At 58.5% G+C, this 19,976-nt stretch overlaps 2 protein-coding genes across 3 annotated transcripts; both read left to right on the forward strand.

Moving 5' to 3' along the window:
- Nucleotides 1–1,047: 1,047 nt before the first annotated feature.
- Nucleotides 1,048–5,744, forward strand: PTMS (parathymosin). The gene is made up of 5 exons (XM_081248505.1): nt 1,048–1,580; nt 4,507–4,578; nt 4,750–4,825; nt 4,964–5,025; nt 5,189–5,744. Exons 1-5 carry the CDS (start codon nt 1,536–1,538, stop codon nt 5,237–5,239), a joined length of 306 nt encoding a protein of 101 aa, XP_081104631.1. The 5' UTR covers nt 1,048–1,535; the 3' UTR covers nt 5,240–5,744.
- A 1,369-nt stretch (nt 5,745–7,113) lies between these two features.
- LAG3 (lymphocyte activating 3) lies at nt 7,114–12,862 on the forward strand. Of its 2 annotated transcripts, none has more exons than XM_081248479.1 (8): nt 7,114–7,558; nt 7,863–8,113; nt 8,400–8,655; nt 9,310–9,573; nt 9,969–10,244; nt 11,772–12,014; nt 12,303–12,430; nt 12,710–12,862. In XM_081248479.1, the coding sequence occupies exons 1-8, from the start codon at nt 7,501–7,503 to the stop codon at nt 12,812–12,814; spliced, it is 1,581 nt and encodes a 526-aa protein (XP_081104605.1). In that variant the 5' UTR covers nt 7,114–7,500; the 3' UTR covers nt 12,815–12,862. The 2 variants fall into 2 exon arrangements, with proteins under 2 accessions (XP_081104605.1, XP_081104604.1); XM_081248478.1 differs by having other exon boundaries at nt 7,863–8,010; nt 8,396–8,655.
- Nucleotides 12,863–19,976: the final 7,114 nt, after the last annotated feature.

Raw genomic sequence — 19,976 nt, forward strand, 5'->3', positions numbered from 1 at the left:
ACCCTAGCCCTCCATTCCATCCACCTTCCTGACCTTTGCTACACACCCCAGGTCTCCTGTCCCCTCCTGAAACCCCAAGCTTCTCAAAATAACCCAAAGATACTGAGACTGAGGGAGAGGAGCTGAGGGTGTGTGGAACAGTGTGGGCTGGAACCCCCTGCAAAGGAAGCAGATATCATCCAGAAAGGCTGGGGAAGATGGCAGCAGAGGAAAGAGAAAGACCAAGAGAGGGAAAATGTGGGAAATGAGGACATGAAGAGGAGTTGAGGAAAATCAGCTAAGGATATAGGGCCGGGTGACAGACTCAGGTGAGACAAGAACAGTGCTGTCTGGAGAGAGAGGGAAGGCAGAAGTGGAAGGTAGAAGAGGGCAAGTGAGAAGTGGAGAAGGGGTGACAGAAGAAGAGAGATGTGAGACAGAAATGGATGAGGAGGGATGAAGATAGAAGGACCAGGCAAAGAAAAGTGAGGTGGGATGGGCAAAGAAGAAAGGTCGAAGATGGAAAAGGGGAAAGGAGATTGGAGGGCCTCTGACTCCCCGCAGATCACAAGCGAGAGCCCGGAAGGGAGGAACCCAGCAGGGGTCACAAAAGTCAGCCTAGGGCAGGACGGAGGGTGGCCGGCCCTTTCTGTTCTCTCAACCCCTCCCAAGGCCACCCAGGGAACGTAGATGCCGCAGGAGAGGGGAAATCCAGCGAGAATGTGGAAGTAGCTTCCGCCCTCTTCCTTCTCTTTAAGCTTTTGGTTTCTCAAATACCTGCCCGGCCTTTCCATCTGCTTCCCCCCCACCCCACCCCTTGGCAAAAATCTCGAGGCTATTGGTGGGGTGTCTGTAGGATCCAGGCCATCCCTCCTCCAGCCCGCCCCCAAAAGACACACTCCACATTCGCCGGCAGTAGGTCGGGATTCGGAGAGGTCCCTCCCCACAGGAACCCCACCCCTTCCCACCTCCTCGCCCCACTCCTTTCGCCGCGACCGTAGTCTCTCCATTTCCCCCTCCTGGTGTAGTCCTCCCTCCCGCCTCTCGCGCGCTCCCTCCCCTCGCTTTCATCCTCCTATCCCCACCTCTCCAACCTCCGCTTTCATCCTCCTCCCCTCTCCTCTCCTCCCCGCTCCCGCCTGCCCCACCCCTGGGAAGCCCCTCCCGTCGGGCAGCGCCGCTTTATAAGCGGGTTCCCTGGCCGGGGGCGGCAGCGGCTGGTCGGCGGCAGCTCTGCGGGTGCGGGGGCGGCGAGCCGAGGACCGAGCGACCGCGGCCGGAGCGCGCCGGCCACCGCCTGCACCGCCCTTCCGCCCGCCCTCCGGACGGCCGCAGCCCTGCGGGTCTCCGCTCCAGACTCACCCCCGCCCCACCCCGCGCGCCTCTGCCGCCTCTTCCTGAGCCCCAGCTTGCCGAGCGGCCGCCGCTGCCGCTGTCGCCGCCGCCGCCGCCACCGCGCCAGGTTCCGGCCGCGGCCACCCTCCGCCGTCCAGGGCCCTTCCGTCCCGGCCCCGGGACCCCGACTCCCCGCCAGCCCCGGCCCCGGCCCCGGCACCATGTCGGAGAAGAGCGTGGAGGCAGCGGCCGAGTTGAGCGCCAAGGTACGGGCGGGGCCGGCGGTGGCCCGGCCCCCGCACGCCCCCCGGGCTCCGCGCAGTCGTGCGCCCCAGGCCGCCCCCGACGGCCCCAAGCTGCTACCCGGGTGCGGGGTCCCGGCGGACCCCGCTCCGCCCTCCCCCCGCGCCCCAGCCTGGCGCTGCCTGCCCCGCTCCGCGCGGCTCGCGCCAGCGCCCTCTAGCTTCCCGAGCGCCGTGCGCCCGGCTCCCGGCCTGGCCGCTCCGGCCCCGCGCCGTCCCCACCCCTCTCCGGGCCCGGCTCGCGCGCCTCCACCCCGGCCGGTGACCGTCGGAGCTCTGCGCGTCTCATCTACCCTGCCCCCTCCCCCGAGCCCCTCTCCGGCGCCCCGTCCCCTGTCTTCCCTTCCAGTCTGACCTCACCTTTCCTCCGCTAAGCGGTTTGAGAGCCTCCGGTGTAAACAGGACTCTCCAGGGAGGCTGCTCCTCTCGGCCCCTCCCCTCGAGGCCCAACCGACTCCTGCTTCTCTCTCCTCCGACAGCTACTGCCTCTGTCTATTTTCTCCTTCCCTCCTTTCCTTCCATCTGAATCCACTCCTTCGTCCACTGGCCTTCAGCTCTCTTAGTCTGCATAGCCCTCCTCCAGCGTCTCCCCCCACGCTTAAAGAATCTTGAATTCCTAAAAACCAGAAGGGGGCCGGGAACAGCCTTCGAAAAAGCTGGGGCCCGGCATTGCATGGCATTGCATCGCGCCGCCCTTGCTCCCGTCAGCTCTCTCCCTGGCCCCATCCCTTCGGCCTTGCCTCTCTTCCAGCCTTTCTCTAATTTCCCTAGGGAACCTGCTGAGTGTCGCTTGGGGAAATTAATTCGGCCAGGGTTTGGGGGCTGGGAGCCCGACCTTGGGTGGGGGGTGATTGCTGAGGAGGTCACAGAGGTCTCCTGCAGGCCGGTGAAGTGAAAGGGGGAACCAATGGGATTCGAGGCAGTGGGAGACGGGGGCTCCGTGTGAGATCTGACAAGGTGTGCTGAACGGCCCTCCGGTGGGCTGTGCGGTGGCATGTGACTTCACTGAGTAGGTGTCTTTGTATGTCTGAAATCCAGCGAGTGTGTGGGACTGCCCGTGTCAGTTACATGTGTGCGTGTGGAGACGTAGCTGTTCTGGAACCGTGTTGCTGCTTTGTGAGTGCCGAGTGGCTCCACTGTGCTCTTGTGCCGTCTCAAGAGTGTGTGCCAGAATGCCCAAACACCGGGCCATGTGTCTCCGGATCGCGGGGGTGCCCCTCTGTAGCTGTGTGTGTGAATCAGTGTCAGCCTGTGTCAGTGTGTGTGCCCGTGTTGAGTAAATGAGGCCAGAGAGCTGCCTAGCACAAGACCTAGGTCACATACCCTCCTGGAAAAGGGATCATGGAAGGACAGTGACCAGAAGGACAGGACCAGACAGGGGAGGAGAGGGCCCAGCCCCTTGGACTTCGGCCTCTGGTAGACTCCCTCCCTCCCTGGCACTCACTCTCCTTCCCTCCATCAGCCCCGATGAGAAACTCAGGCCAGGGCCGTGCAGACCTGGTGCTGGGGCCCCCAGAGAGAAGCTGACGATCCCCTGGCTCTCCAGGCCCAGGATGTAGGGGAAAGCCCGCCAGGTAGTAGAAATGCCATACCGACCATGTGGCGGAGAAATGAGGACAGCAGTGGCATGAAGAAACCTAGCTGGAGTGAGAGGGGCAAGCGTTTGGCGCTCCCCATAAAGGGAGAAGGGAATTGAGCGTCCCTCCAGGCCAACCACCCAGCACCAAACCTCTCTCCTGTCCCAACCCTGTTCCAGAAAGGACACACCCTCCCCGGGCGATCTACTCACCCAGAAAACTTCCATCCCCGTGGAATCGGATACACAGTTGCACACCAACACCAGATCCGATCCGATCACAGAGACACCACAGTGCCTGCCAAGGGGTGGGGTAGAGAGAGGACTGGAGTCTCAGTTGGAAGGGCCGGTGTGGTGTCCCGAGAGAGGGGACTCTTGTGAGCCCCTCCCCGGGCCACATCATATCAGGACAAGACATCAAAGGTGTGCCTGCTGGGGTCTTGGGAAGGAGAGAGGGGCCGTGTGGAGGGAGGGGACTCTACGCAGGGACCTTCCCCTCTACTTTCCCATCCCGCCCACACAGACCTTGTCAGTCTACTAGGTCCCAGAGTCTTTCCCTTCCACGTTTCCCTTATCCCACTTCCCCTACATCCCCCCCGCCCCCCGCAACGGTGACTCCTACCCTTCTGCCACACCAGTGCACACACCACACCAGGGCCCACACCGTGCTGGTGCACGCACCATGGGTGGTCGGGAGGAGGAAGCCAGCTGCACTGCCTGGGGGGCAGGAGTGGGCGGAAGTGAGAGGGGGCACCCGGAGTCGTGCTAAGGGGCGCTTCCTATTCCTGTAGCGTTGGGCCAGGTACGAGCCTGAGGATTAGGGGGGCACAAAGGCAGAAACAAAGGCTTTCGCAGCTGAGAGGGAAGCTGGGAGGGATGCCCAGGAGAGAGTACTCAGGAAAAGGCCCCAGAGGTAGACAAAAGGCCGAGCTGGGCCGGCAGAGGGAGGGGGCAGGCGAAGGAGGGACCTCCAGAGGGGGTGGGGCGTCAGGGCTGCGAGCAGATGGAGGGGATTGGCTTTGCTGAGCTGAACTCTTCAGCCGGTGAGGTTGGCGGTGATGAGCTTACCTTGGCTGCCTGTTCCCGGGCTTCATCACTTTGCTCCTCCCTCGAGTCTTGGGGAAGGTGTCTGGTCTCAGCCCCTCTGTGGCTGTGAGGGCCCTGGGACCTCTGTTCAGTCTCCAAGCCGCACTGCCCACTTTCTCCCTCTCCCACTCCTCTAAAGTCACTGCAGAGGGAGAACCGGGCCTGGAGGGACTTAAGGGCTGCGGATCGTTTGTGGTGAGAGGAAGGTGACCTCTCTCTCTCTTGCAGGACCTAAAGGAGAAGAAAGAGAAGGTGGAGGAGAAGGCAAGCCGGAAAGAGCGGAAGAAAGAAGTGGTGGAGGTGAGGAGGGGTCACCTGCCCACGTGCCCCCAGCCCCCTTCCTGGGGGCCTGCCTTGCCCTGACCCCTCCCATCCTCGCCGCCCCGCCCTCAGGCCCCTTACCCTTGGCGCTGACGGTGGGTGGAGGCACAGGGCCATCCTGACGCCTCCCTCTCCCTCTCCCCTCCGCAGGAGGAGGAGAACGGGGCTGAGGAGGAAGAAGAGACCGCCGAGGACGGCGAGGAGGAGGATGAAGGAGACGAGGAAGGTGGGGAGGGGCAGGGAAGGCTGGGCTCAGGCACCGTCAGGGCGGGTCTGAAAAGCTGGAGCAGGGCTGAGGGCCGCCACAGGGGGTCTCTGCTGGAGCTTCCAGCCCTTCCCCAATGACCCATTTCTGGCTCCTCAGATGAGGAAGAAGAAGAAGATGAGGACGAAGGGCCCGCGCTGAAGAGAGCTGCTGAAGAGGAGGTTTGGGCTGGGTTGTGGGCTGAGGGGCTGTCAGGGATGCAGCAGGGCCGGGAGCCCTTTGGATTTGGACCTAGATCCCGGTGGTGCAGGGCGGGGGCTGGAGCAGCACAGAGGGCGGTCCCTCTCCAGGTGACAGCTACCGCAGCTCTCTCCCTCTCCACAGGATGAAGCGGATCCCAAGCGGCAGAAGACAGAAAATGGGGCGTCGGCATGAGCCCCCTGCCAGTGGGCTGGGGGTGGGAGGCCCCTCGGGGGGCCTGGAGGTGAGGGTAGGGACAGCCGAGCACAGCCGCTCTTCACCTGGCTCCCTGCTCTGGGCCCCGCGCCAGAGCTGCCGCCCTCTCTCTCCCCAGCCTTCTCATGCCGCCCCTCCACACACTGCCCCCTCCATCCGCACTGCCATCTTCCACCTCCTGACCTGCTCCATCTGAGCTCCCCAGCTGGTCCCCAGTGGCCCCTCCCTCCCCCTCCTCTCTTCCTCCATCCCCGCAGCCAACCCCCCCCTCCTCCGGGAGCCTCTCCCTCCTAACCTCTGCATCCCAGCCTCACGTCCTGCCCATCCCTACTCTGCCTGATCCCTGGGTCTCCCTCAGATCCCCTTCTCTCAGACAGCGCCAGGCCGGGGTGGGAACAGGGTTGGGGCCGAGCCCCACAGCTGCCCCCCTCCCCTCCCCTTTTTGTATAATTTAATAAAGAAACGGTCGCGCTTCTGTTTTTAACCTGTCTCCTGCTTGCCCGCGCAGAGCGAGGAGGAGGGTGGCCGATGGCACATTCTATCAGGACCCCTCCCCTCTATAAAAAATCAGCGGCACCCTCCTACCACCCACCCCGCGAGAAGACGAGCAGCAGCGCTCCGGGTGGATGGGGGGTGGGGCGGGGGTGGGGCGGTGTCTCTGAGAGCTGACTCGCGCGTCCTGGTTTTGGATTCTTGGGGATGTTCCTCCCAGCCATACACACACCCTTCCCTGCTAACCCACACCAGGCTAGACAGTGCTGAGCCCAGTGGAAAGCTACCAGCCCTATTGTGCTGAACCAGGCAAAGAAACAGCCTCAGAGACAGGAAGTCCCGCCCCTGAAGTGGGAGAGGGCAGGAGACCTGGGTCTCAGCCTCTTTGGATGGAGTGAGAGTTGCCTGGCCCTGAGCAGTGAGCTCCTTCCTGGTCAAGCAGGGAGAACTCCAGGACCTCTTGCGGTTCCAGGCCTGCTGCAAGCTCTGGCTCCGCAGGCTGGGTGGCGTGGGGAGGAGTTCCCCTCCGGCCTTCTCAGGCTTCCTTCCCCAGTTCTGCCTCAGGTTTTCCCGAGGCAGGATCCCTGCTGCAAGATTTCTGCGTTTTTCCGTATCACCCTTGCCCTCTTAGTTCAGAGCCTCTGGATTGGGAGAGCCTGCTGATTACACAGAGGTCTGAGCTGTAGAGGGGTGTGTGTGATTCATTGATACCATTCATCCCCAAAGATGAGAAGACACCTGTAACTCACCCGGGGTCAGGGTCTCACACACACACAGCTTTTGTCTTCACACTCCCTACCTCACCTTTAATCTCTGAGCCTGCCTCAGTTTCCTCATGTGTACAATGGGGGATAATATTAGATTTCATGAGTTATTGTACACAAAGTGCCCACTACAATGCCCAGCACATAATGAAGGCACAGTACAGTGTAGCTATTCTTTTCCCTGTGTGTGGGGTGCCCCTCTTCAGACCTACCATCTCTTAGGGTACAGTAGAGCTTCTAGGAGTCATTGGATGGGTAGGGAGACAGGTAGACGAGGGTAATGAAGTTCTGGGAAGGTAAGGGAATAAGGGAGGGGATGAGTACCAAGGAAAGGACTTGCCAAGAAAGCGTGACTGGGGCCTGGGGAGGCAGCTCAGAGATGGGCAAGTGAGTAGTTCAAGGCAGAAGATAGGGGCAGAAGTTCCTCGGGGAAAGAGAACAGTCGGGAGGGTGGGGGAGGAGGGGAGAGGGCGGTGGGGACACCCAGGACTGAGGAAATAAACAAGGGGAGCGCCACCACAGGGGTGGAGGTAATGCTGCTGGGAATCAGCCCCCTCAGACTTTCCACTGCGAAGCGAAACCGTGAGCCCTGGGGTGCTGGGGTGGGGGGGGCAACGGGGAGGGGAAGTGCGGAAGGTGGAGGGAAGACGGACAGGGGCCAGGGCCCTGGGAGCAGCAGAAGGGCCTCTAGCTCAAGACAGCCACCTTACCTCCACTCTGCTCTCTGCCAGCGCCCTGCCCCGTCCTCCGGGACCCCCACCCCATCCCTGACTGCACCCTCCAGCTGCCGGATCTGCCAGGCTTTCCTCTGAGATTCCAGCCCCTGGTCGTTGGTTCCTCCCTCTCTCTCCAGGCCTCCATTCCTTTTTCTAGACTCTCTTTCTCCAACACCCTCTTTGCAGAACCTCTCTTTTGAACATCAGTCCTTCCCCGCTTTCTGACCTCTTCCCTTTGGAGGGCTGCGTGGCCCAGGGCTCAGAGGAGATGTGGGAGGCTCGGTTCTCGGTCTGGCTGCTTCTGCAACTGCTGTGGGCAGCTGCAGGTAAGGTGGGGACCATCCTCTGGGAGGGTTGACCTCCAGACCCACAGCAGGGGGTGAGGAGGGATTTCTCGTTGACCACACAGATGCCAAGGTCCTTAGATTGGGTGGATTCTTCTAACGCCTTTCTTGGGGCGGTCCTTCAGCCCCCAAAGCCTCTCTTAGGTCTTCCCCTTGGCAGGGAACGGGCAGAAACCCAAGGTCTCCCTCAGCCCTGTTTCTCCCTCAGAAAACACTGAGGCTCCTTCTCTGCTTTGAAGTCTCTTGGCTCATGGCCCCTCCCCTTGGCCTCTCTTTTCCTCCCCAGTGGAGGCTCCAGACCCTGGGGCAGAGGTCCCAGAGGTGTGGGCCCAGGACGGGGCTCCTGCCCAGCTCCCCTGCAGCCCCACAATCCCCCTCCAGGATCTCAGCCTTCTGCGAACAAGACAAGTCACTTGGCAGCATCTACCAGACAGGTATGCACCCCAAACTGCAGCAACAAGACCCCCAGATCCAGCAGTAAAGGCATGCAGACTTCCAGTCCCAGGCCCAAGCCAGCCCTCTGTTCTCCCCAGAGCTGTCAGTCCCTCTGAAGCCAGTGGCTCAGCCTCCCCTGCCGCCCACCGGCCCCCTCCCCGCCCTTCCTCCGCAGCCTGCCCCGCTCACACCTGCATCCCCCAGCACGCCTGCCTCTCTCCGGTAGTGGATGGTGCTGGCCAACTGGAGCGGGGGACGGGGCGGTTAGCAGTCCAGAGATCTTCCCTTTGGGTGGGCTTCCTCATCCTCGGAGTGTGGTTGGACGGCCTCTTCCCCGGGGTTTCTTCCCCTCGGATTTCTCAGTCCCATCTCTCTCCCGCCCAGTGAGCCCGCGGCGCTCTCCCCCCAGGGCCCGGGGCCCCGCCGCTACACGGTGCTTAGGCTGGCTCCCGGGGGCCTGCGCGTCGGGAGGCCGCCCCTGCAGCCCCGCGTGCAGCTGGATGAGCGCGGCCTCCAGCGCGGGGACTTCTCGCTGTGGCTGCGCCCGGCCCGACGCGCCGACGCCGGCGAGTACCATGCCGCTGTGCGCCTCGGAGACCGCGCTCTCGCCTGCCGCCTCCGTCTGCGCGTGGGCCAGGCGGCGGGTAGGTGTCGGGGCGGGGGATGGAGGGGGGGAACGGGGCTAGGAGGAGGGCGCCCCATATCCCGCCGCCCCGGAGGCAGGAAGGGCTGGGCAGAGGCTGGCTGTGCTTCTAAGGATGCGCCCCAGGCCCTGCCGGAGAGCCCCGAGCAGAGGGGCGGAAGGGGCCGGCGAGCCTGCCTGCGGGGTGGAAGGTGACCCCGGAGAAGCACGTGTGTCGGGGGAGGGCCCGGTGGAGAGATCGTATCACCCCTTGAGCTCCGCTTCCCCGACCCACAGCGGGAGTGCCAGGGTGGAGGAGGGGAGGCACCCCTTTGAGGGGAGAGTGCGGGGCTGGAGTGACTCCGTTGAGACATCTGTAGTCTTGTAGCTCAGGGTGGGCTTAGTGCGGATCCTCAAGCAAGGCCTGGAGAAGGGGAAGCATAGACCAAGCCCAGTGAACTGGAGGCAGGGGGCAGGGGAAGTAGGCAGGGGACCCCTGGGCATGCATCTTAAGCACCTCCAGGGGCCAGGCCCTGGGCTGGGTGGGTGGGAGGAGGGTTGGGAGAGAGAAGACAAAGAGATCTACAGCCGGCTGCCTGTTTCCAGGAGCTTCCAGCTTAGTTGGCCTGATGTGTCGGGAAAGTGGGCCTGATCAACCTTCTCTGTCCTTGCGCAGTGACTGCCAGCCCCCTCGGGTCTCTGTGGACCTCCAGTTCCGTCATTCTGAACTGTTCCTTCAGCCGCCCTGATCTCCCAGCCTCTGTGCACTGGTTCCAGGACCCAGGCAGAGTCCCCGTTCAGGAGTCCCCCCATCACCTCTTAGCGGGAAACTTCCTCTTCCTGCCCCATGTCAGCCCCTTGGACTCTGGGACCTGGGGCTGCACCCTCACCTACAGAGATGGCTTCAATGTCTCCACCACGTACAGTCTCACTGTTCTGGGTAACTCCTCCAGTCTGCCTTCACACCTGACCGCAACCCCTTCCTGCCCCCCTGCCCCCCGTCACCTCCCCCGGACTAATGAGCCCCCAAACCAAGCTGATGGCACCTGTGATTGCTCTGGGCCTCACTGTCCCACTCCTTTCTCTTTCTCTTTGCAGCCTTTCAGCGGCTTCTCCCTTGTAGCTTTTCCCTTGGTCATCCAGCCCCTCTTGCCAGTCTTTGGTCTCCTGCTGGCCCCTGCACATTGGGGGTTCTGAGCTTCCGCAGTTCACCCACCTTATTCAGCTCCTTAGCACTCTCCAGAGCCGGACCACCTCCTTCACCCTTCCTCCTCCCTTCCCTGCAGACCTAGCGCTCCAGCTCCTTTGTAACTTGGGGTTCCCTTTTCTTTGCAGGCCTGGAGCCCCCAGTCCCTCTGACAGTATACGCTGGAGCGGGTTCCAGGGTGGAGCTGCCCTGCCACCTGCCTCCGGGTGTGGACACCCAGTCTTCCCTCACTGCCACATGGGCCCCTCCTGGGGGAGGCCCCGACCTCCTGGTGGCTGGAGACCATGGCAACTTTACCCTTCTACTAGAGGCTGTGGGCCAGGCCCAGGCTGGGACCTACACCTGCGGCGTCCACCTGCAGGGGCAGCAGCTCAGTGCCACTGTTACTTTGGCAGTCATCACAGGTCAGCCCCAGGTGGGGAAGCTCAGGAAGGGAAGGCTAGCTGGGCAAAGACTGGGCAAGTCCGCCTCATGATGCCAGGCCACTGGGCACAAGTTGCAGGGGGATGCCCCTTGTGGCCTCCTCTTTTCTCGCCCCCATATAAAGAAAAGAAACTGAAAATCTCCCCTGAGTCACTGGATGAGTGTTCCACTCTTCCGTAAGGGACTCCCCTGCTCTGAATTGGGGGGAGGGTCAGAGAAGTTAGAAGGAGAGGTGGCAAAAGTTTGAATGGTTCAAGAGAAGTGGAATATAGTTCAAGAATCCGTGCCCACTTTGGAGCCAGGGCCTGGGTTAAAGTTGCAGGAAGTGGCCTGGATTGGGGAGGAATTAATAAATCCATCCCTTAGTCAGCAAATATTTACTGAGCGAGGGCTTTTTCAAGACAGTATAAAACAAACAGAGAAGAAAAAACCAAACAAACTCAGAAAGTATGTGTTGATTGATCGGTAACTATCACCGCTTGGTTGTGTCTGCCGTACTCAGCTATGCCACTAAATAGTAGCACCACAAAGTAGGCACTTAATAATGTATATTGGTTGAATGAATAAATGAATCTGCCAACAACACATCTCCTGAAGACCAGAGCTGGATTTCCACTTGCTTCCCACGTATCTCTACATAGATATGGTACCCACACCTCAGCCTCTCTCTGAGCCTCATCTTTTCCTCGCACCCAATCCTCTTGCTAAGTCACCTTCCCGTCAGCCACTCGTGTCCTACTCATCCTCAACTTCCCCCTTCCCAGTCAGTTACCACAGCCTACCAATTCTTTCTGTCCAAGGTCTTCTTGAGGGTCAACTGTCTTGAGTCAGTTTTCCAAGCTATCTGCATGACAGCTCAATGGGAGAGAGATTGTTGTCCCTGTTTTACAGAGAAGGAACTTTTCCAAAGTCACAGAGCTGGGAAGTGCCAGACTTGGGGCTAAACTCAGGTGTCTGTGGCAGCAAACCTTCAGGGGCCTGTACACCATGCTCAGCTCCAGGCCATTCATCAATTTTCTCCTCCTGCCCATCCCCACCGCACAGCTTCGAGATGCTCTGTCCTTAGATCGGTTGATCTGTTCTCTAGACATTCAGAAATAGGGATAGAATTTATTTGGGGGACACAGATGTGAGCCACAGCATGGAAGCAGGAAAAGTGCAAGGTCTCCGGGAGGCCAACTCACCGGAACGATGGGGGTTCTGAGCGTTTGAGTAGAAAGTCGTGGAAACGAACCTGAAATATTTGTCATGTGATCCTTCGGGCCAGTTTGAGTTTGAACAGTCCCCCGAAGGCAGTAGGGAGCCTGGAAAGTTTGGGGGCAGCAGAGTGATCTGACCAGAGCTTTGTCTTGATAAGATTAATTTGGCCATGACCCTGATCTCCTCCCCTCAACCTCACCCAGTCAGAGCCCAGGTGAGTCAAGTCAATTGAGACTTGGGAGTTGAGCCTATGCTTTCATGTAAGGGGGTCGGGGCCCCAAAAGATCTCTTCCCTCTAATTTTTTCAGTGACTCCCAAATCCCATGGATTACCTGGCAACCTGAGAAAACTGCTTTGTGAGGTGACTCCGGCATCTGGACAAGAACACTTTGTGTGGAGCCCCCTGGACGAGCGGTCTCGCAGGACCTCTGCAGGCCCCTGGCTGCTGATGCCAGAGGCCAGGCTCCTGTCTCAGCCCTGGCAGTGCCGTCTGTACCAGGGGCAGAGGCTTCTCGGGACTGCGGTGTATCTCACCGAGCTGTCCCGCCCAGGTCCGAGACCCCACAGCGCCATAGCCCCGACTCCAGACCAGTCACCTCCATCCCACTTCCAGACCTCCTCCCCACACCACGGCCCGTCCCCGCTCTTTCTCTCCAGCCAGGGAGCTGACCTCCAGCCCTTGTCTAGGCCTGACCCACTTCTGCCAATAATTAGCTGAGTGACCCTGGACAAGTCCCTTAAACTCTCTGGGTCTCATTGGTGGTAACATGTGGGGGTATGGCAAGGTGTCCTTCCAGCCACGACCCTAGGGCTGTTGCAATCCTGACCTCTCTCCGTAGGTGCCCAATATTCCGGGAGAGCCCTGGGGGCCCAGAAGACAGGCCACCTCCCGCTCCTCATCCTTGGGATCCTCTTCCTCCTCGTGTTGGTGACTGGAGCCTTTAGCTTTCACCTTTGGAGAAGATGGGTGAACCGGGAGCCCCCTCCCCAGTCCTCGGTGTGCTGTCTGGCACCCCTTCCTCAGGTAGATGAGCAAGGTTGACCCCTGAACTTGCCCTCCGAGCCCCCTCTCCATGAACCTCTGCGCTCCAGGGACCCCTTGTGCCTGAAGGAACCAAAGGAGGCTCGGAGGGGTTGAGAGGAGGCCTGGGACCATATGGGCAGAGAGGGGCCTGGGAAGGAATAGCTTATTCCCTTTCCCTTCCCCCTCCTCTTCCTCCTACCCTCCGTGTCTGTCTTCCCACAGTGGCGACCAAGAAGATTCTCTGCCTTAGAGCATGGGACTCACCCACCTCAGCCTCAGAGCAAGATAGAGGATCCGGAGCCGCAGCCGCAGCTGAAGCAGCCCTGAGCTGGAGCCGGGCAGCCCCTGCATCTCCGCACTTCAGTGCAAATAAACTCCCCGTCAGCAGCAAGCCTGAGTCTGGCCCCTTCTTGCCCAGGGAAGGTTCTGTCTCTCCCCAGCCTCTGGGGCTCCCTTCTCACACCCTGGCCTTCTGACCTACTTTCCCCAGACAGTCTTGCATCTTCCCCTTTTCCGTTCCTGGTTTCTTCGTGATTCTTTCTTCCTGGTCTCCGTCTTGCTCTTTCCTTCTCCTGGGGAGTCGTTTTCCTGAAGGTCCGAGCAGCCCTCACCCCTCCAGCCCTCTCCTCCGTCCTTCTGCTCACGTTGCTTTGGCTGCCCGGTTTCCTTTATATTTTGCCCCTCAGGCCCACCCCACGCACGCCATACCTCAGCACTGTCCTTGGCCCTCTGGCGGCAGCGCGCGCGCACACACACACACACACACACACACACACACACTCAGCCCTGCCGGGTCGAGTCCTCCCGGAGATGGGGTCTCGCAACCTTTCTGGGTGGCAGCCTCTGCCTCACCCCTACATTCCGCAGCCCTAGGCGACCTGTCTGGTCCCAGGCACGAGAGCACACTGCCACCCAGTGGTCTCTGTTTGTCACACACCACTGGAGGTCCCAGGGCAGGCTGAGGCAGATTAGCAGCGTGGGGACCGGGGACCAGGCAGCTCCCATGCCCCGTGGGCTGGCTCTACCTTTGTGACTGCGCTCTCCGTGGTCCGCGCACGAGCGCGCACCCAGCAACTGTCTCCCACCCTGTACACCCTCAGGACAGATCACCCTGGCCCTGGCACAAAGTTATGATCCAAATCTGACACAGGGGAGTCCTGGGGACAAAGTCCCCCACGTGGGGAAGAGAACAGACAACCAGACTCTGGCTGCTGCTAAAGCCTCAGGAGTCCGGAACCCTGGCTTCTGATCCTGGCTGTGCTGATGTGACCAGAGCTAGTCTCCTTCAGCCTCAGTTTCCTCATCTATTAAATGGGACAAGGGTGATAATGTACCCAAAGGGGTTGTGCAGATATTGGATAATACAAGGGCTTTGAAAACTGTGATTGCGCTTGGCATCCATTCGCGAAGGAGGAGAAGACCCATGAGCCTGACTGCCTCCTTGCTCTGTCTGTCTGTCTCTCTAGGAGGGAACATTTCTCTGGGCGGGGCAGATGGTGCTTTAGCAGAGCGCACACACACACACACACACACTCACACGCGCGCACACACACACACACACACACACACACACGAGGGACCCAGCCCTCCGCCTGCAGTGTTTGCAGGGCTCTGGACTTGGGCTGAGGGAGCTGTCACCCTGGACTGGAGGGAGAACACACTGCAAGCGGGTGGGAGCTGGTCTACAGGCACCAAGGGAGGGTGCACAGACACAGGATGTGGCAAAGGCCCTGCCACTGTCCCCCGAGCCTGTGTGCTGTGTGCAGTGACACAGACACGAACCATGGAGCTGAAAACCTGCCCCGTGGAGACACAATGGCCACAGACTTGGGGACACAATGAGGAGAGGGGCACCTTCGTTCCGTGCAGAGCCCCGGTGGGGAGGGGCCTGAATAAAGACCCATGTGAGGCCATCTGAGGTTCCCAGCCTTAGGATGGTGGTGACCCTTGTCTCATCACAGGCAGGGACACAGGGGCGCAGAAAGGAGGCTCTGGGGCTCGCCAGGGACGGTCGTACTGTAAGGTCGTACTGTAAGGTCGTACTCTAGCACCATCAGTGTGGGCTAGGGGCGCTGCCAAGGAGACTCCTTAGCTCTGCCCACGGCCCTGGTGAAAGCCACCAGGCTTTAATGGAGCAGGGGTTTCCTGGAAAGTTCTGTGGGTGACATTCTTCCTCTCTACGAGGTGACACCCTCTGCCCTTTGGGCTTCTGAGAGGAGTCACTGAGGATTCACAGGCTCTGTGCAGGGACGTCCCCGCGCTCCTGCACAAAGGGGACAGGGAGGGGACAGAGGCCACCTGTTCCTCCACCCACTGAGGAAGAGAGGAGCAGAGAGCGGAAGGAAGTGGGGGCAGGGGGCTTGTGTACACAGTGCTCCTTTGATTAATTCTCGGCCCATCTCTGTGGGATCTCTCCTGGGGGCAGGGTCACTTTCCTGCTCCTGCCCCTCTGGCCCTGAGCCCCACTCCCCATCCAGCAAGACAACCTCCAGCCCTTTCCATGTCCTCTTAGGGTCCAGGGAGTGAGGTTAATCCATCCTGTTTCACCAAGTTTATCTGCAAACTGACATTCCAGGTTGGAGTTCTGGAGGGGAAAGGGCGGTAAGGCGGCAGGGAGCTCATGGGGGGTGTGGGGAGGGGGAATCGCCTTAGGTCCTCGTTAAAAAGGAAGGGAGAGGAGCTCCCTGGTGGCCTAGTGGTTAGGATTCTGGGTTTTCCCCTCTGTAGCCTGGGTTCAAGTCCTGGTTGGGGAACTCAGATCCCGTAAGCCGCGCGGTACAGCCAAAAAAAAGGGAAGGGGGTGTGTTAGTTGTTTACTGCCACATAACAAATCACCCCCAAACTCAGTAATTTAAGACAGTAAAGATATTATCTCACAAGTTCAGGAATCCGGAAGCAGCCTGGCTGAGTAGTTCTGGTGCGGGTCTATTACGGGGGTTTCTGCCACGATTTGGGCCAGGGCTGTAGGCATCTGAAGGCTGGGCTGGGCTGGAGGATCTGGAGGTGAAAAGGTTCCCTCAGGTGGCTGCCGGCCAGGGGTGTTGGTCTCTCCCCACGTGGGCCTCTTCACAGGGCTGCTCATGACCTAGCAAGACAAACGCTACCATGTCTTTACAACCTAATCTGGAGAGTGACATGCCATCCCTTCTGCTGTTTTCTGTTGGCCACAGAGCCCATGCTCGTACAGTGTCGGGGACAGCATGAGGGTGTGAGATGAAGGAAGCAGGAATCGCGGGGTCCGTGTTGCACCCCGCTATCATGGTGGGGAACAGTGCCCGAAAGAGACATAAGCCAAGAGAGGGAAGAGGCCTCTCTGAGGACCTCCACCCCCAGCCCTGCCAGGGACCTGACGGCCTCCTCCAGAAGTTCTGGAGGCCAAACGGGGTCCAGAGCTTTGCCCAGTCCAGCGTGTCAGGCAAGAGGCCATACTGTGCGCCTTCAGGCCTGTGGTCACCGTTGCCGGTGTGTCCCCCATCCCTGATCTGATCTTCTCATCTCCACAGGGCAGCCCCGCAAAGGTCCCTGACTCACCTCCCCCAGCAGCCAGATGTACTAGGCCTGGGCCCCTGCTGTTACCCCTCCCCCAAAGGAGGTGAGCTTTGCTTTCCCTGCTCGGGCCCACCCCAAGGTGGGGTTCACCCTTTGAAGGGAATGAGATTCGGGTGGGGATGGGTTCTATCTGCTCCACTCTGTGGCTGACAGTTTCCCCAGGGCCTGCAGGTGCCAGCTGGCTGAGCCCAGGCTGGGCTCTGAAATTTGCCTGCTCATACCTCCCATGGGGCGGGAGGCCTTGGAACCACCCTCTGAGAGTTGTAGAAAGTGGTCGTGGAACGGGGGCGGGGGGGTGGTGTGGAATGTGGCCTGGGTGGAGGTGACTCAGCCCTGCAGAACTCTGCTTCCCAGAGGACAGCCTCTGTGCCCCCCTCCCCCTCTCCCCCGTCCCCAAGCCCCGCCCGCACCCTCTTTGCCAGGCTGTGGAGGGTGCCACTGCAGCTGTTCTGGTGAGGAGGCCACCACAGGACTGCACCTGGGGCTTCCAACCTCCCTGCTCCACAGGCGGCCCCCCCCTCCTCCCACAGCCTGGTCCCCAACATTCTGTCAGCAGCCTGGGTGCTGGCTACCCTCTGCCTCCATCTCTTGCTCCCCCCTTGGTCTACCCCCGCACCTCCAGCCTGGAGACAAAATACACGCGGCAAAAATAGCTTTGTTTCAGGAACCAGGAGACTTCTGGAAACCCCCATGCTCCGTGCCTACCGTCACAGAATGGGGTAGAGAGCTTAACTTCAGTTTCTTCTGTAAAATGAGGATCGTAATCCTTGCTGAAAAGGTCTGGCACGTGCTAATGTATGTGACAGTGCCTTGAAACTGGAAAATCTCTCTATAGATGTGAGGGATGCTGCTGATGCCCAGCCTCAGAAGCCCCAGATGAGGTCACGGGCCTCCTACCCCCTCCACTGCTGTGGGAGAAGACTTCCCGCCACCTCAGCCTCATCCTGGCCTTTCTTTTTTTTTCTTTAAATTGAAGTATAGGGGCTTCCCTGGTGGCGCAGTGGTTGAAAGTCCGCCTGCCGATGCAGGGGACACGGGTTCGTGCCCCGGTCCGGGAAGATCCCACATGCCACGGAGCGGCTGGGCCCGTGAGCCACGGCCGCTGAGCCTGCGCGTCTGGAGCCTGTGCTCCGCAACGGGAGAGGCCGCAGCAGTGAGAGGCCCGCGAACCGCTAAAATAAATAAATAAATAGAATAAAATAAAATAAAATAAAGTTGAAGTATAAGTTGATTTACAATATTATATTAGTCTCAGGTGTACAGCATAGTGATTCAATATTTTTATAGATTATACTCCATTTAAAGTTATTACTAAATGATGGCTATATTTCCCTGTGCTGTACAATAGGTTCCTGCTGCTTATTTATTTTATACATAGTAGTTTGTATCTCTTAACCACCTACCCCTATCTTGCCCTTCCCCCTTCATCCTGGCCTTTCTTTTTTTTTTTTTTAATTTAATTAATTAATTTATTTTTGGCTGAGTTGGGTCTTCATTGCTGCGTGCCGGCTTTCTCTAATGGCTGTGAGCGGGGGCTACTCTTTGTTGCGGTGTGCGGGCTTCTCACTGTGGTGGCTTCTCTTGTTGTGGAGCACGGGCTCTAGGCACACAGCTTCAGTAGTTGTGGCACACGGGCTCAGTAGTTGTGTCTCTTGGGCTCTAGAGCACAGGCTCAGTCGTTGTGGCACACGGGCTTAGTTGCTCTGCGGCATGTGGGATCTTCCCGGACCAGGGCTCCAACTCGTGTCCCCTGCCTTGGCAGGCGGATTCTTAACCACTGTGCCACCAGGGAAGCCCTCCTGGCCTTTCTTAATGAAGAGGAGAGGTAGTAGAGTGAGGGGGACCATCCAGGGATTAGGGGCCAAGCAGGTAAGTTCAAATCTTAGTGCCATCAGGTGTAGTTACTAGCTTTGTGACTGTTAGTGATTCTCTTAAACCTTTTGAGCCTCAGTTTCCTCATCCGTATGGTCTGGAAAATAATACTTATGCCCGATCATTGCTGTAAGGATTAAATAAAATACACAGCCATATAAAGCACAGCGCAGTTCTAAATGTCCAGTATAAACTTGCCGTCTCTTCCCCTTTTCTTTTCCTGCTTGAAAACCCCAGAGGGAGGCATTGGTTCCTGGGAACACATCTTCACAGGCCACAGACCCAAGAGTTGGGTGGCACCACACCGTCCATCTGGTACATCGGTTGCAAACTGGTGGGCCCTGAGCTAGATCCAGCCCTTGGAATGCTTTGTGTGATTTATTCAGTGTTAGAACAAAACACCAAATTAGTTGCCAACATTAAAATTAGGAGATATTACATAAATGTCTGGTTTTCCACCTTCTGCTGAAATTTTGGCAGAGCTGGCGACTCTGGGTTCACGTTCTGGTACAACCTGTACTGTTAGCTCAGCTGGAGCTGTGTGGTTAGTAGCTGCCCTCATGAGCGGAGGCAGTGCCTCTGTTTACCTCAGTCCTCACCCCTCCCTATTGTTTACTACCAGCTTTTCTCAGTTATGGTGACTAGCAGGCTCCTATAGGCATTTAAGTCTGTGAGCCTTTCTATAGCCCCTCTGCATTCATTCATTCATTCAGAAAGTATTCAACAGCCAGGGGCTGGGGGGAGGGGGAACAGAGAGTTTGCATTTCAGAGGGACAGAGCTTCAGTGGGGGAAGATGACAAAGTTCTGGAGATGGATGGTGGTGAAGGTTGTACAATAACATGAACGTGCTTAATGGCATAGAACTGAACACTTAAAAATGGTTAAAATGGTAAATTTTACCACCATATATTTAAAATCAATCAATATCAATACAACTTAATATTTGAAAAAGTATTCGACAAGGCTTCCCTGGTGGTGCAGTGGTTGAGAGTCCGCCTGCCAATGCAGGGGACATGGGTTCGTGCCCCGGTCCGGAAGGGTCCCACATGCCGCGGAGCGGCTGGGCCCGTGAGCCATGGCCGCTGAGCCTGTGCGTCCGGAGCCTGTGCTCCGCAATGGGAGAGGCCACAACAGTGAGAGGCCTGCGTACCGCAAAAAATATATATATATTCGACAAGTATTAAGAGTCTACCAGGCCCCAGGCTCTCTGCTGGGTGCTAAGTAAGACAGACGTGGTCACCACTGTAGCCCGTGAGACAGACACTAAACAATAATTTCATAATTGTTTCACTTGGATAAGTGCTTCCAAGGGAGAAGCCGCACAGGGTACTGGGAGGTCTTACCACAAGGGAACCTTCATTCAACTTGGGGCGCCTGAGCAGCCTTCTCAGACTAGGAGGAGAGGTCATGCGCAGGATGAGGGTGTGGAGCAAGATACAAAGAGCCAGTCTTGCCACTGGGGTAGGTGTGCTGTTCCTCACCCCACAACCCTCACCTCTGGACCACCCGCCTCCAGGCTTCTTTCAGGGGAGAAATCAACCTCAGTCTCATTCCAGCCTCTGTTATGTTGAATTTTCTTTCACTGAGAGCAGAGCCCAGGGGTTACTGATCTACGCTTCCTGTGGAGGCCCTTCTCAACCTCCCAGTTGCAATAAGGTTCCCTATGATAAGCTGTCCCAAAATTCTGTGCTTCTCCCTTTGTAGCACTTATCCAGTTGTGATGGAATTATTAAATGTTTAGTGTCCGTGTCACCATGTCTAGCTTACTTAACATCACACCCCCGGGTCCCAGCAGAGTGCCTTGGGCTGGTAAACACTGCACACTTGTTGAATATACCAGTGAATGGAGAGAACTGGGCCGGGTCAGGGGTTATAATCTTAAATGCCTACAGGAGCCTGCTCAGTCATGTAAATGAGAAAAGCTGGCAGGCGGTACACAGGAAGGATGTTTGCATTCCTGCCTGAAGGAGGACACACCCTCTCCCTTGAAGGACATGCCTTAGAGGTTGCACCTAACACTTGCTTTTATTTCCATTAACCAAACCCGAGTCATTTAGCCATACCCAG

The sequence above is a fragment of the Mesoplodon bidens genome (assembly GCF_964165515.1).
Source record: "Mesoplodon bidens genome assembly, chromosome: 11".
Lineage (NCBI taxonomy): Eukaryota > Metazoa > Chordata > Mammalia > Artiodactyla > Ziphiidae > Mesoplodon > Mesoplodon bidens.

Excerpts from the sequence above, each read along its gene's own strand:
- PTMS (XM_081248505.1), top strand. The coding sequence starts at position 1,536 with ATGTCGGAGAAGAGCGTGGAGGCAGCGGCCGAGTTGAGCGCCAAG. Across the intron at positions 4,826-4,963 it reads GGATGAAGGAGACGAGGAAG|ATGAGGAAGAAGAAGAAGAT; the intron begins GTGGGGAGGGGC and ends CTGGCTCCTCAG. Across the intron at positions 5,026-5,188 it reads AGAGAGCTGCTGAAGAGGAG|GATGAAGCGGATCCCAAGCG; the intron begins GTTTGGGCTGGG and ends CCCTCTCCACAG.
- LAG3 (XM_081248479.1), top strand. The coding sequence starts at position 7,501 with ATGTGGGAGGCTCGGTTCTCGGTCTGGCTGCTTCTGCAACTGCTGTGG. Across the intron at positions 8,114-8,399 it reads CCTCTGTTCTCCCCAGAGCT|CCCGCGGCGCTCTCCCCCCA; the intron begins GTCAGTCCCTCT and ends CCGCCCAGTGAG. Across the intron at positions 12,431-12,709 it reads TTCACCTTTGGAGAAGATGG|TGGCGACCAAGAAGATTCTC; the intron begins GTGAACCGGGAG and ends GTCTTCCCACAG.